At 44.4% G+C, this 15,709-nt stretch overlaps 1 protein-coding gene across 2 annotated transcripts in view; it reads left to right on the top strand.

The window, feature by feature from the left end:
* Positions 1-5,783: 5,783 nt before the first annotated feature.
* The window catches only part of LOC128405215 (sialic acid-binding Ig-like lectin 5), a 53,216-nt gene continuing 43,290 nt past the window's right edge, over positions 5,784-15,709 (top strand). For both annotated transcript variants that reach the window (XM_053371619.1, XM_053371621.1), the window contains exons 1-3: positions 5,784-6,699; positions 10,520-10,789; positions 12,119-12,409. In XM_053371619.1, the coding sequence (XP_053227594.1) occupies positions 6,642-6,699; positions 10,520-10,789; positions 12,119-12,409 (619 nt within the window). In that variant the 5' untranslated portion in view covers positions 5,784-6,641. The remainder of the gene's footprint in view (positions 6,700-10,519; positions 10,790-12,118; positions 12,410-15,709) is intronic.

Here is a 15,709-nt window from a genome sequence, read left to right as displayed (position 1 = left end):
CCTGACATATGGTTGTCAAGCCTCTGCTTAAAGACCTCCAAAGAAGGAGACTCCACCACACTCCTTGGCAGCAAATTCCACTGTCGAACAGCTCTTACTGTCAGGAAGTTCTTCCTTTGGTAAAGTAGTATCAAACTAAGCAGCAAAACAGGAACAGCCTCATGAAAAGGAAGCCCGTTAATTTTGGGGTTTGTGGTTTTGAACTACAGTTGCTGTTTCCTCTATGCAAGATCATTTACCACACAGAACATCTGCATGCTAAGCAGAGGTGCTGGGCAGCTGCCAAGGCTTTTTCAACCCAATAGGATCCTTTTTTAATTGCACAGGTGGGGAGAGAGCCTCATTTCCACACGGGCAAACTTCCTGTTGAAATCAGCCTTTGATGCCACCAGTGTTCCATGTTTTTGTTTTTGTGTGCCACTCTTCTTGCGCTATAGTGGAAGAGTGCCTGCCCCCATGGCAGTAATGCAGTATACATTGGGGGAGATTTACAGAACAATTAATAAAGCAGATGGGATATTATTGCCTTGATAACAGGTTTCAGAATATAATTGAAAAAAGAAAAAAAAAAACCCCACCAATCTGGAGAGGCCCCTTGTCCTTTGTCTCTTGCCAACACTCTTTGTTCCAGTTCTTCTGAGAAAGTTCAGACATAGGAACCTGACTTGCACATTTTGGAGTAAAGATAGATGCAAATAATTCAACCAGCTTCTTTAAAATATCCCCTTCTCCTTTTTTTATATATATATAATATTTTATTGAGTTTTATTGAGTTTTCCAATTTAATAATCCAATAAGAACCACATTAAAACATTCCAAATTACAATACAATAAAAAGCCAAATATATTGCCAAATTATATATCTTTGAGCGACTTCCCATGCTCTGAATTTCACGGAGTGCTAATCATCTACTATCACATTGCATTTCTTAATTAGTCAATAAACCATTCCAATGTTAGTCCTTCACTTGGAAGGACTAATGGAAAAGGGGGGAAACCACCAAAGAGGAATTCAAACAAATAGCCAGCACATGTAGACACAAAGTCAGAAAAGCTAAAGCACAGAATGAACTCAGGCTTGCTAGAGAGGTTAAAAGCAACAAAAAAGCCTTTTATGGGTATGTTCGTAGCAAAAGGAAGAACAAAGAAACAGTGGGGTCACTCAGAGGAGAAGATGGTGAAATGCAAACAGGGGACACAGAAAGGGCTGAACTCCTCAATGCCTTCTTTGCCTCAGTCTTCTCCGATAAAGAAAACAATGCCCGACCTGAAGAATTTGGAGCAAATGATTCAGCAGAGGAAACACAGCCCAGAATAACTAAGGAGATAGTACAAGAATACTTGGCTAGTTTAGATGTATTCAAGTCTCCAGGGCCAGATGAACTGCATCCAAGAGTATTAAAAGAACTGGCAGATGTGATTTCAGAACCACTGGCAGTCATCTTTGAGAATTCCTGGAAAACAGGCGAAGTCCCGGCAGACTGGAGGAGGGCAAATGTTGTCCCTATTTTCAAAAAGGGGAAAAGAGAGGACCCAAATAATTACCGCCCAGTCAGTCTGACATCAATACCAGGGAAGATTCTGGAGCAGATCATTAAGCAAACAGTCTGTGAGCACCTAGAAAGGAATGCTGTGATCACCAATAGTCAGCATGGATTTCTGAAAAATAAGTCATGTCAGACTAACCTGATCTCGTTTTTTGACGGAATTACAAGCCTGGTAGATGAAGGGAACGCAGTGGATGTAGCCTACCTTGATTTCAGCAAGGCATTTGACAAGGTGCCCCATGATATTCTTGTAAAGAAGCTGGTAAAATGCGGTCTTGACTATGCTACCACTCAGTGGATTTGTAACTGGCTGACTGACCGAACCCAAAGGGTGCTCATCAATAGTTCCTCTTCATCCTGGAGAAGAGTGACTAGTGGGGTGCCACAGGGTTCTGTCTTGGGCCCGGTCTTATTCAACATCTTTATCAACAACTTGGATGATGGACTCAAGGGCATCCTGATCAAATTTGCAGATGACACCAAACTGGGAGGGGTGGCTAACACCCCAGAGGACAGGATCACACTTCAAAACGACCTTGACAGATTAGAGAACTGGGCCAAAACAAACAAGATGAATTTTAACAGGGAGAAATGTAAAGTATTGCACTTGGGCAAAAAAAATGTGAGGCACAAATACAAGATGGGTGACACCTGGCTTGAGAGCAGTACATGTGAAAAGGATCTAGGAGTCTTGGTTGACCACAAACTTGACATGAGCCAACAGTGTGACGCGGCAGCTAAAAAAGCCAATGCAATTCTGGGCTGCATCAATAGGAGGATAGCATCTAGATCAAGGGAAGTAATAGTGCCACTGTATTCTGCTCTGGTCAGACCTCACCTGGAGTACTGTGTCCAGTTCTGGGCACCACAGTTCAAGAAGGACACTGACAAACTGGAACGTGTCCAGAGGAGGGCAACCAAAATGGTCAAAGGCCTGGAAACAATGCCTTATGAGGAACGGCTAAGGGAGCTGGGCATGTTTAGCCTGGAGAAGAGGAGGTTAAGGGGTGATATGATAGCCATGTTCAAATATATAAAAGGATGTCACATAGAGGAGGGAGAAAGGTTGTTTTCTGCTGCTCCAGAGAAGCGGACATGGAGCAATGGTTCCAAACTACAAGAAAGAAGATTCCACCTAAACATTAGGAAGAACTTCCTGACAGTAAGAGCTGTTCGACAGTGGAATTTGCTGCCAAGGAGTGTGGTGGAGTCTCTTTCTTTGGAGGTCTTTAAGCAGAGGCTTGACAACCATATGTCAGGAGTGCTCTGATGGTGTTTCCTGCTTGGCAGGGGGTTGGACTCGATGGCCCTTGTGGTCTCTTCCAACTCTATGATTCTATGATTCACTTAATTTTCATTTATGTTTACAACCACTGGTCTGTTCAAACTTTTGTCTTCATAATTCTGTGTGAAATATTTTCCCCTGATATTATCCACATTCCAGCATTTTTGGTTTCTGCCAATAGGAGCAAAAACAAAATAACTCCAATCCATAATTGTTTCCTTCCTTCCACCGAGGGAACAGCAGCAATGTTCTTTCAAACCCACTTGCATTCAAACAACATCCCCTTCTCCTTTAGCATATATTTAACTCCCTTGTTGTCCAAAGGCACTACTGCCTTCCCTAACGGGTTTCCTGCTTCTAACATAGTTAAATATTTTTCTTGTTATTCAGCTGGTGGAAAGTTCCTTGAAATTATTTTGCTTTGTTGCTCTTATAACCTGTTTGCATTTATTTTGCTAGACCTTGTGTCCCTTTTTGTTCTTTTTTGGGCAAGACTTCCATTTTCTGAATTAAGTCTTCTTACCTCTAGAAGTTTCCTTGACTCTGTTAACAATGCTGGCATCCTCTTGAACTTAGTGGTACCTTTCCCGAGATTTTCTCTCTCCTCCTTTCACCCACTCCACCCTGACCCAGCATTCTGGAGAGATTTGAGCCTCTTGACCCTTAAAGTTTTTTATTTTGAAGCCCAATGCAACTTTGTTGGATTTCTATGGGAGATCTGTGTGCTTGTGTGTGATTTCAACAGCACTGTCCAGAGCAAACTTTTATTTCTGATGTTTTGCTGAATTCTTTCCCTCTAATGGAAACTGTTTCAGAGCCAAAGTTCAGATATATTTTCCTGGGTTCCTGCTCAGATGGCATACAACTGTTGCTGTTTATGGGAAAGCTGCTGTAAGGTGATAGATTTTATTATCAGGGATCCCCAGTGTTAAGTTGTGGGCGAACATATCAGACGACACAGCGATTCTTCCAAAGCAGCTCTTTATTTGTAAGCTGGAAAAGAACTGAACTGAGGAGCTCAGTCAGCCTGCTTATATAGAGCTCCACTAGAATGCAACAGTAACCATTTTCTGCAACTAGCCAATCACTGAACGTCACTTTCGATCCTTCATTTGCATACAAACTATCCAATCACTGAACGTCACTTTCGATCCTTCATTTGCATAACTATCTACAGTATCCCCCTGCTGGCCCAGGGTGAGAACTTCAGTACATAACACCCAGAGACTTCTGAGTAATTGAAATAAAAGTTTCATTTACCCTTCTGCTAAATGGCTTTTCCCCACCTGGGTGTGCCAAGGAATATTGTGCAGAATTTAGAATCTGAGAATATCAGCTTTGGGGTTTGGGAACTTTCTGGTTCAGATGAAAACAGGTGTAGATGTTTTATGCACCACCTGGCTGAATACAGCTCATTCGCCATGAATTGTGACCTGGCAGCTGACCCAACTCCCTACTCCCATTTTTCCAGTTCTAGGAAGGCAGCAAAACTAGGAGGCCCATTGAGTCCTTGTAGGCCTACCTTGTAGGTGTGCTGTGTTGGGCTTGAGAGATCACAACTTTTGCAAGTCTGCCTTTGAAAAGCACACAGAGTGCCAGCAAAGACTTCCAAGATTCACTGCAGTTGGGAAAGAAGAAACCCTTCCCAAAGTCCACAGAGACAGCCTGTACTAGCAGCGTATTATGGCTGACAGGTTTTATTCCAGCATCCTGATTCCATCCTGAGACACAGAGATTAAGGAGCTGAAACTGCTCCCTTATTTTCACCTGCCAGGTCAGGAAAAGCTTCATTTCCTATAGTTTGTTTTGTTTCAGGGTTGTGTTAAAAACATTGGGGCAGAGCCAGAATAAAAAGTGGCAACTGTGCTAGTTATTTTGTAAGAAGCATATTTTTGTTTTCGGTAAGTTGATCTGAAAACTTTTATCAGTACAGTCAATATTTTGTGTGCTTGTACAGTGTCAGAGCTGTAGACTGGAAGAGCAACAGATTTATTTCAATGATTTTTTGCTGTGCTGATAATTACTGCTCACTCATCAAAGCAGTGGGTGGGGTTTGTGACCCTGTGCAGGCTTCCTGTGCCAGGGTGACCCCCCCTTTTGTTGCTGGCTCTTGCTCCCCCCCACTCCCTGGCTACCCAATCAGCTGCTGGCTGGGGGGCGGAGCAAAGACCAGCTAGTGCGGGCCTCCAGCTGACCACCTCTCCATTTGGTCTCTGGAGCATCACTCACCCATCCCTCCCTCTAACTGTCATGTGGTTTTCTTGCAGGCTAACCTTTTCCTTCCTAGGTCCGCGGGTGTTGCTATGATCGCACGATGCTTTCTGTGTCCCAGAGCCAGGAAGGAATTTTCCCTGCTCGGCAGGTTTTGCCTTCCCCATAGCAATTGTCAGTTTTTGGGTGGTTTTTAGGTCCTGGGCGGAATCCTATAGTCTATCTTCGGAATGGGGGGTAGCATTGTTAATGCACCCCCATGCAGCGACATTTGCAGGGCCTGTTAAAGGTTTGATTGCAGGAGTCACTGGCCCAGAGTGGCGGTGTAAGGTTAAACTCCCTACATCGGGTGAAGTGGGGGGTACGCTATGAAAATTCTCATTTTGCAGTCCCCCTCATGACACCTGTCTGCGCTGCGCATCCTCAGACCCACGGGGCTGAGAGGGATGCCATCCAGGATTCCTACACCTGAAGTCAATGAAATTGTGGCCTCATTTAATCCCATACATCTGTTGTTGTGTCTCCTTATTTACGGGCTGGCTCCTGAGCCGGGGGGTTAGCGCATGGGCTCACAAGCAGTCCAGCATCCTCTTCTCACTGTGACCAGCCTGATGCCTCTCAGAAGTCTAGAAGCATGATGGCAACACTATTCTCCCCACTCCAGATTCCCATCAGCAGTTGCCCTACAGACGCATGAAAAAGATCAAGCAGATGCAACTTGGGTTTAATATATTGTAAGTTTTCATACTTCCTGTGGGTTTTGATTAGTTTGCTCCTGTAGTATAGAGTGAGAACTAGTGACGTTTGAACTGGAAGTCCTTTCTCCATGGCCTGACCCTGATGTTGTCATTGCAAAACCACTTCCATGCAGCTAGAGGACTGTTGGGCAGTGGGAGCACATTTGGAAACAGTGTGGAAGCTGTTTGTAGTATGATGATCTGACTTCCGCTTGCCTAGGTCACTGCTGCAGTGAAGGACCCCATCTCACGGACATGCTTTGCAAGTTTATTTGAGCTGACAGGCTGAAATTAGAAAAACAGAAGTGTGTGTATGTGTGGCTACAGAGGTGAGGAAAATGTAATTCTCAATATGCAGACATGCCTTGTCAAAACTGCATCTGGTAGGATCACATCTTCTGAGTGATTTTCAAAGCAGGGATGGGGGAGCCTGTGGTCCTCCAGATGTTACCGGACTGCTGTTCTCATCATTGTTGACCACTGGCTGTCTTGCCTGGGGCTGATGGGAGATAGAGTCTAACAGCAGAAGCAGTAGTCGGCGGGCCAGAGCTCCCCCAGACCTGTTCTGAAACTCAAGGAACTATATTGGCCATTGAACACTTATCCCTACACTCAGTTTTATATTCCTCAGAGCTGTTTCCTCAGAGCCATATTTTTGTTTCGAAGGGAGGAAGTGCTTGGGTGGGGCGGTGAGTCAGCTGGTTAAAGGATATGCATGTTTCCTGAACCAAAACGTTAAATAAAACTTTAGACAAAAGCGTGGCTAAGCTTAGACTTCCCTGGACTGTTCTGGCTCCATATAGCTAGCTGGAAAACCATCAAACTCCCAATGGTCATCTTTTCTGCCTTGTCCTGGTGAAGATGATACCTGTCTTGCCTCTGAACTTTGCTGTGCTTCTCATCTTCTGGTTGCATGTGGGTGAGTCATCCTGAAAACTCTTTACATTCCAGAGCCAAGGAGAGCTGTCTAGTTTGTGTTCCCTTGGTGGAGGAATCTGGAAACTGGCTTCATCTAAAGGTGCTTCCCGATGGGGGCTTAATTTGCAAAGAGATTATTGAGATATTTGCCAGTGAGTTGTTGCAACAGTTTTTCAAAAAGTGTATTGTCATTTCCATAGAAAGGGTAAATCCAGATTAAATTGTGTGTGTGTGCTATGGGCTGGCATTTTGAGGATGAGAATGCTGTGTGGGTACTGCATGACTAAGGCACACTGTTCCCATGCTAAATGTCTTTCTAAAAGCATCCTAAGATCCCCAAATACAAATGGGGGAATGGAAAATGTCTTGTGTGATGGATGAGGTGTCAGAAGTGTTGGTGGCAAGGAAAAAAAATAGGTATAAAAGGAAAAATCTTGGATGCCAAGATCCAATCTCATTTATACTAGGTCTAATCTGAGAAAAACAAACTCATTCCAAAAAGAAACATGAGCTCTGGGTGAGTGCCTGGAACCCCTGGAAACTCACACCCCCTCGGAGGCCAGGGTGGGTGGCAGGCCGCAGTATTATTATGAGAGTAAGGAGACTGTTCCTGGTTCCTGGAGAGACCCTTGGTTTAGTTTCCTTGGAAGGAAGAGGACTGGAAATTGATGACTTTTCTGTGATAGGAGATAGGAGATAGAGATCTCCTATCTGCCCATTCGATTTCTAAAGAAGCCCGAGTGCCAAAGCACTGGATTCACCACTGAGCAAGCCAAGCTAAGCTGCTGTGTCTTTTTCATATCCAGTTTCAAGACTCCTGCCTTTTGACTATTTCAGACAATATGCTTTCCCCCCAACATACTGCCCCTCACCTAACACCCCAGAGGCATATTAGGGGGAACTGCTTTTCAAAAATATGTATATTAGGCAAAATTACATAAAAAATATTTATAGTATTTTTTGTATTATTGTATGATGTTATTGTACATGTCTAATATATCTGACTGTGGAGATATTCACACAAAAATACTGGTGAATTATCATGAGGTCTTTATTGTTAATATTGCAAACTGATTTGGAAACTTGGAAAACTGAACTTAAGGTTGGAAAAATGAAAAGCTGATGGATACATACTTCAATCACAAGGTATGGGAGAGATTTGCATTCTTAGCCTTAGGCTGAGCCACTGGAACAGGTCCAGTCCTCTTTTCTACTTCATTGGCTGCCTATTTGTGTCTGGACTCTGTTAAATCTTTTTTTGTAGCCATAAATTATCTAACAGGTACTCGTACCTCAAAGGAAACATGAGAACTGTAGTGAGGGGAAGGGGACTAGGAATCTCTACCAGATAAAAGTCCCTACTGTTGCACATCACCCAAATCTCTGGTGGTGCAAGATTCCAGAGGTTCCAGGTGCTGACCTAGGGTTCATGTTTTGTTTTGTAATGAGGCTTTGTGTCATCTGTTTGATATATGCTTAATTTACATATATATACGATCTGAAACTATGATGGTGGGGCTCACAGCATCAACACTCCAATAGAGCATTCTCTCATGGCCATAGCTTTGGATTCCAACAGAAATCAGGCATGGCTCTGCCTCTCCCAGCTGCCTAGCCTGCAGCTTCCAGCTTCTGGTTTCTAGCTCACATAACTCAAATTCCCAACTCAGGACTTCTGGTGAAGCAAGATGGCAAGCCCCTCTGAGGACCACCAGCACCAACTGCGCTGCCTGGCTGGTCCGCATGCCAACTGCCGCCGCCACTACTGCGATTGGGGGGGGGGACCAAGGTGCCCAACGCGACAACCAGGGAGGCTGCATGGAGCCCCCAGCTCCTCCAGCGGCCTCAACCCCACTGGGACCAGGAGCACCGATGGCCCAGTGGAGCTCCACGACCTGGAGGCCTCTGGAGCTGAACAGAAAACAAAAAGGAGGGGCCCCCCAGCCGAGCACCAGCTTAGATAGGAGGGTACCGGGAGGGCCAGGGAGGCCATGAGGAATTGCACAGCCTAGCCCAGGCCTGACCCCGAGGCTACCTCCCTGGCGGTTAGCGCAAAAATAGCAGGCTGAGACCCAGGGGGAGGGAACAGTGTGCTGGAGACCACCCCACAGGAAAAAACACAGCATGGGTTCCCCCTGTTGGAAATATATATATATATAATATTTTTTAATAATTTTATTATTATTTCTTCAAAAAACTGTAATGGCATCCATGTCAGAGGCCTGAACCACTGAAAGCCACTCCTGGGACTCCTGCCTTAGCCCTAATCCAGGGACCTGAAATCCAGACTCTGCGGGCCCCGCAGTGAAATTAAAACTGCTTGTGAGTCAAAATTACAGCAAATACATTTTAAAATTATATACATGAACCCCTTTTTTATTAGTACCATTAGTTTCCATTTTTTATTCCTTTCACACATTTTCTATGATTACTTATATTTTGTATTTTTACCCTTTCTAATTTTTTTTAAAAAATTCTCATTTAAAAAGCCCCGCCTTCTCACTATCACTATCATCTTATTTCTACCTTTTATTTTTAAAAATGCCGTCGCCATTTTGGGAAGCTCTGTCGGAGGTCTTGAGTCTGGGAGGAGAAAGAGAGAAACAAAGCTGTTTATATATCATGGATTAAACTCCTCAGTGGGACTTAAGAGCGACAACTTTGTAAAATTATGATGGAAAGAGTCATGTTATCTATGAAGGAGATGATATATGGAAACCATCTGGACTTGGATTGGAAGAACGGGAAATTCACACAGGATTATTATATTTGTTTATCGGCTTAAGGAGACTATCAGAAGAGATCATAAAGAAAAAAGAGAAATTTTATGAACAAGATATGATGTGGAAACAGCAAGATAAGACTGGATAGAATTATGAACTCTGTTTGGACTGATTGGGACTGATTGGGACATTAACGCAGTAGCAAGAAGATGATTAGAATCCCCCTTCGGATCTTGAAATACGGGTCCCCCCAACAAAATTTAAAATTCGGCTTTGTAATTCGGAATTTATGTGATGTGATTTAATTTGATGTGATTGGCCAGTTAATAATTTTTTTTTTAAAAAAAGAGAATATACATTTTGTTCAAAGGTCCATCAATCTAGCAGAAGGATAGACTCGGTATGGCTATCTAAAGCGTTATCAATAACAGTAAAAAAAAAGTAGAAATACAACCAAGAACACTCCTGGATCACAATTTGATAATTCTTGAACTAAAAAGGGGAGGGGAATACCCCATTTAGATGGAGATCGAATGAGGAGTTATTAGATAATCCGGATATAAAACAAAAAACAGAAAAAGCCCTGAAAGATTATTTTGAACTAAACTTAGATCAATACACTGATAGGAGGATTGTCTGGGATGCTAGTAAGGTGGTAATGAGAGAATTTTTTTATCCAAGAAAATGCCTATCAGAAGAAAATTAGAAAAAATAAAAAAGCAGATATTAGATGGACTGATTAGAAATGAGAAAGAACTAATTACCGTATTTTTCGCTCCATAAGATGCACTCTTTTCCTCCTAAAAAGTAAGGGGAAATGTGAGTGCGTCTTATGGAGCGAATGGCGCTGCGCAGAGAGGTAGAGCTGTGCAGTGCCCCTTCAGCGAAGCGGGAGGAGGAATGGAGCCCCTTCTGTTCCTCCTCCCCCTTCGCTGAAGGGGTGCTGCGCAGCTCTCCCTCTCTGCGCAGCGCCTGTCCTGCGAAGCCGGAGGGGGAACAGAAGGGACTCCTTCTGTTCCTTCTCCAGCTTCGCTGAAGGGGCGCTGTGCAGTTCTCCCTCTCAGATATCTCCCCATATCTTTTCTTTCTTTCTTATAGTGCACTTCCTTGACACTTGCAATGTGACTATCCACCCTGAGGCACCTGCTGTGGAATTTGGAGGTTCTGTGAATCTGAACTGCACAACTACATGTGCTAACTACACCCGGTTGGAGTGGGAGGTGTCTGTTGAAGGAGGAATCCAGAAGGGCGATGGGTGGATTTCCCTAAACATCACCAATGTGTCTGAATGGGAACTTCAACCTATATGCATAGTCCAAAGAGCAGGCTTTGATTCCTTAGACACCAATGTGGTCATCTATGTTTACCGTGAGTATGCACAGAATTTCATGGCGGGGAGGCATCTGGAGGCTATGTAATTTAGCCTCCTTCCTCACACACATAATGTCAAGGGGGGAAATAGGTCCCATGTTTCCATGTCGTCCCACTACCCTAAAACAAAATAGCAGAGCACACATGTTATTAGACATGGTATGCTGCATAACATGGCTGTGAGGCCTGAGGAAAGAGGGAGGGAAACCCAAGACCCGCCCAAGACATTTTGGTGATTGGGACACATGATCTTAGCGGCTCCTCTGCTCTACAAAAATCATGCTGCATGTAGTATTAGCAACACCAATCTTACAACAAAACACCTTCTGGGAGCACTTTAACATAACTTAAGGGCAGCGGCAAAGCATATGCTACCACTGCCTGGGGTGGAGCGTGGAGGGAGCTTGCTGCATCTTTTCTCGCAAAGTGGAGCGGCGGGGGGGGCATACTTGTGCCCAGCCAAGAAGAGGGCTGGCAAATCCACTCCTGGGTCAGGTCTGATCCGGGAGTGGAGCTGGGGTGGCTGGCGGTGTTGGGCCATCACAATGAGGGAGCCTGCCACGGGGGGGCTGCCTGGTCGTGCCCCCTCCATGCTATGCCACTGCTTCAGGATGCTCAGGACTTCATGTCTGCCATGACAACCATGGGGCTGTCACAATATAACACCAGCCCAACGCACATCGTAGGTCACACTCTGAATCTTGTCTTTTCGACTGGGCCGGAAGAGGGTGATCTGAAAGAGGCTTCTAGCCTCTTCCCCACTCTGTAGAGGCAGGGGACCCACTTTCAGAGGTTGTGGGATCCATGTAGTTTCCAGACAGCTCTGGAGGATTTTCTGCCTGATATGACTGGCGTTCCTGTCAAAGCCTTGGCCAACCTCTGGAACAAGAGGATGGCTTGGGCTGAACTTTTGAGTAGTGGTTTCCTATAAAGAAAATATTTCATTGAAAACAAACTGAACTTTCAAAAGAAGCCTTTGATACTTGTGTTTATGTCCTTCTTTTGTACATAAATTATCTTTTGTAAACTTCCTTGGAATGCCTTTGCCCTGAAAATCAGTATATAAGTGCAGTCAGTCAACCAACCAACCAATAGGAGCTCATCCTTGTCCACCATTATTTGATTAGGTTTGGATGCTCAGTTGTCATGCAGAGTTTTCCCTCCCATTGCCCTGAAATTGTTGTCTATATTTATTTTAAACGACTGGGATGGTTAACATTTCCAACTTCAGAAAGCCAGGAGCTGTAGATTTCCTAGGCCTCTTTACTAGTTAGTCCTTACTTACCATTTCAGATGGTGGCCATTCATATCTTTATTTCCCCCCAGAGTTCTCAACCCCAGTTCTCAACCTTACTTCCAAGATTGTGGCTAATCACTGGGAGAAAATTGTATGCAGCATCCCGAGTTTGAAAGTGAGAGGTTCCAGCTCCCCATCTAATGTCAGCATCTTCCTGAGAAAGGGCAGTAATGTCCTGAAGTGGGAGCGCAGCATCTCTGTGGAGTACAGCTTTTTGGCTAAGCCTCAGGAGGATGGGGATGAAATTCTCTGCGAAGCTAACCTCCAGGTGGGCTCAGAAGTACTGCAAAAAAGTGCAAACAGAACCTTGAAGATTGTGGGTAAGTTCTATTCGCTATGCATCTGATTGGTTTGGCCACGTGTTCAGGGCTGGGAGGGCCGGTTTGGAAGTAATTTATGCACACATGTATCTAACGATTTGTTCTAGCCTAGAGGGCTTAGGATACTTCTGTAGCTGAGTATTTTATTTATTTACGTGTTAAAACGCATTTATATGCCACCCAATTTACAACCAGCTGAAATACAAATTCATTTCATAGAATCATAGAATCATAGAGTTGGAAGAGACCACAAGGGCCATCGAGTCCAACCCCCTGCCAAGCAGGAAACACCATCAGAGCACTCCTGACATATGGTTGTCAAGCCTTTGCTTAAAGACCTCCAAAGAAAGAGACTCCACCACACTCCTTGGCAGCAAATTCCACTGTCGAACAGCTCTTACTGTCAGGAAGTTCTTCCTAATGTTTAGGTGGAATCTTCTTTCTTGTAGTTTGGATCCATTGCTCCGTGTCCGCTTCTCTGGAGCAGCAGAAAACAACCTTTCTCCCTCCTCTATGTGACATCCTTTTATATATTTGAACATGGCTATCCTATCACCCCTTAACCTCTTCTTCTCCAGGCTAAACATGCCCAGCTCCCTTAGCCGTTCCTCATAAGGCATTGTTTCCAGGCCTTTGACCATTTTGGTTGCCCTCCTCTGGACACGTTCCAGTTTGTCAGTGTCCTTCTTGAACTGTGGTGCCCAGAACTGGACACAGTACTCCAGGTGAGGTCTGACCAGAGCAGAATACAGTGGCACTATTACTTCCCTTGATCTAGATGCTATACTCCTATTGATGCAGCCCAGAATTGCATTGGCTTTTTTAGCTGCCGCGTCACACTGTTGGCTCATGTCAAGTTTGTGGTCAACCAAGACTCCTAGATCCTTTTCACATGTACTGCTCTCAAGCCAGGTGTCACCCATCTTGTATTTGTGCCTCTCATTTTTTTTGCCCAAGTACAATACTTTACATTTCTCCCTGTTAAAATTCATCTTGTTTGTTTTGGCCCAGTTCTCTAATCTGTCAAGGTCGTTTTGAAGTGTGATCCTGTCCTCTTAAGCCAGTCCATTAAACAATAAATAATAAAGCCCCCACCACTAACTATTGTTCCCCATTAAATCTTATTGGGCCCCTAAGACCAGTGTAAATAAACAAGTATTCTAGAAATGATGGAGGCACATTGCTGTTGGTGCTTCAAGGGCATGTTATTGCATAGGGTTGGCCAGGGGCGTGGCCAGGGTTTTAGTGGGGGGGGGGGAGAACCTCAGCTACCTATGTATTACTATTGATCTTTATTGATTTAGGGGAGGCAGCCGCCCCTCCCTGCCCCCCCAGCTATGCCCATGGAGTTGTGCAGTGTTTTTTTTTGGGGGGGGGAAATAGGTGCCAGTACTCACCATGAAGTTGTGGTGGTTAAAAAGTGTGGCACTTAGTGTAACAACAACAACGAAGGTGCTGGTACTGCATACACTTGAGTACCCTTTGGAGGGAAAAGCACTATTGGATGGGAGCCCAAACTGAGAAGGCTTTTCCATGGTGACTTCAAGAAGGGCATCTGCAGGCTGTGGTATAACCAAGAAGGCCCCACCAATGAACTATACGGGAGAAAGTGTTACCTAAGCTGTCTAGGGCTTTATACATTACAATATTAGCAAAACTGTTGTTGCCTGTGGTTTATTTTTTGTCCCATTGTTGTCTATTTTTGAGGCAATATAAAACTCTACAAAACCTGTTTGAGAATTATGGGGTGGGCCTGAACATTATGGACAAACATGCTGTCACCTTGTATCACCTTCAAGCTGCTTCAACTCTCAGGGGGTGGACTGGGGAGAATTCATCTCCATCCAGGCTCAGCTCACCCTCCTTACCCGATAGGAGGAGTTGAGGGTAGTGGGGTAGAAGTGGAAGGATCATTAGGCGCGAGTGATCATGCTCTTCTGAAGTTTACTATACAGCGGAAAGGAGCAGCCAAGCATACTAGGACTCAATTTCTTGACTTTAAGAAAGCCGACTTCATAAAACTTAGGGAAGTGCTGGGTGAGATCCCATGGACAGTAATACTAAAAGGAAAGGGAGTTCATGATGGCTGGGAGTTTGTTAAGAGGGAGATAGTAAAAGCACAACTTCAGGCAATACCATTGAGACGGAAACATGGAAGGTGCCTAAAGAAGCCAGGGTGGCTATCTAAAGAACTTTTAACTGAGTTAAGATTAAAAAAGGATGTGTACAAAAAATGGAAAAGGGGAGAAACCACCAAAGAGGAATTCAAACAAATAGCCAGCACGTGTAGACACAAAGTCAGAAAAGCTAAAGCACAGAATGAACTCAGGCTTGCTAGAGAGGTTAAAAGCAACAAAAAAGCCTTTTATGGGTATGTTCGTAGCAAAAGGAAGAACAAAGAAACAGTGGGGTCACTCAGAGGAGAAGATGGTGAAATACAAACAGGGGACACAGAAAGGGCTGAACTCCTCAATGCCTTCTTTGCCTCAGTCTTCTCCGATAAAGAAAACAATGCCCGACCTGAAGAATTTGGAGCAAATGATTCAGCAGAGGAAACACAGCCCAGAATAACTAAGGAGATAGTACATGAATACTTGGCTAGTTTAGATGTATTCAAGTCTCCAGGGCCAGATGAACTGCATCCAAGAGTATTAAAAGAACTGGCAGATGTGATCTCAGAACCACTGGCAGTCATCTTTGAGAATTCCTGGAGAACAGGCGAAGTCCTGGCAGACTGGAGGAGGGCAAATGTTGTCCCTATTTTCAAAAAGGGGGAAAGAGAGGACCCAAATAATTACCGCCCAGTCAGTCTGACATCAATACCAGGGAAGATTCTGGAGCAGATCATTAAGCAAACAGTCTGTGAGCACCTAGAAAGGAATGCTGTGATCACCAATAGTCAGCATGGATTTCTGAAAAATAAGTCATGTCAGACTAACCTGATCTCATTTTTTGACAGAATTACAAGCCTGGTAGATGAAGGGAACGCTGTGGATGTAGCCTACCTTGATTTCAGCAAGGCATTTGACAAGGTGCCCCATGATATTCTTGTAAAGAAGCTGGTAAAATGCGGTCTTGACTATGCTACCACTCAGTGGATTTGTAACTGGCTGACTGACCGAACCCAAAGGGTGCTCATCAATGGTTCCTCTTTATCCTGGAGAAGAGTGACTAGTGGGGTGCCACAGGGTTCTGTCTTGGGCCCGGTCTTATTCAACATCTTTATCAACGACTTGGATGATGGACTCAAGGGCATCCTGATCAAATTTGCAGATGACACCAAACTGGGAGGGGTGGCTA

This window comes from Podarcis raffonei, chromosome 17 (assembly GCF_027172205.1).
Source record: "Podarcis raffonei isolate rPodRaf1 chromosome 17, rPodRaf1.pri, whole genome shotgun sequence".
Classification (NCBI taxonomy): domain Eukaryota; kingdom Metazoa; phylum Chordata; class Lepidosauria; order Squamata; family Lacertidae; genus Podarcis; species Podarcis raffonei.
Note: the sequence above shows the minus strand (reverse complement) of the source record. Positions and strands in the feature narration are given on the sequence as shown.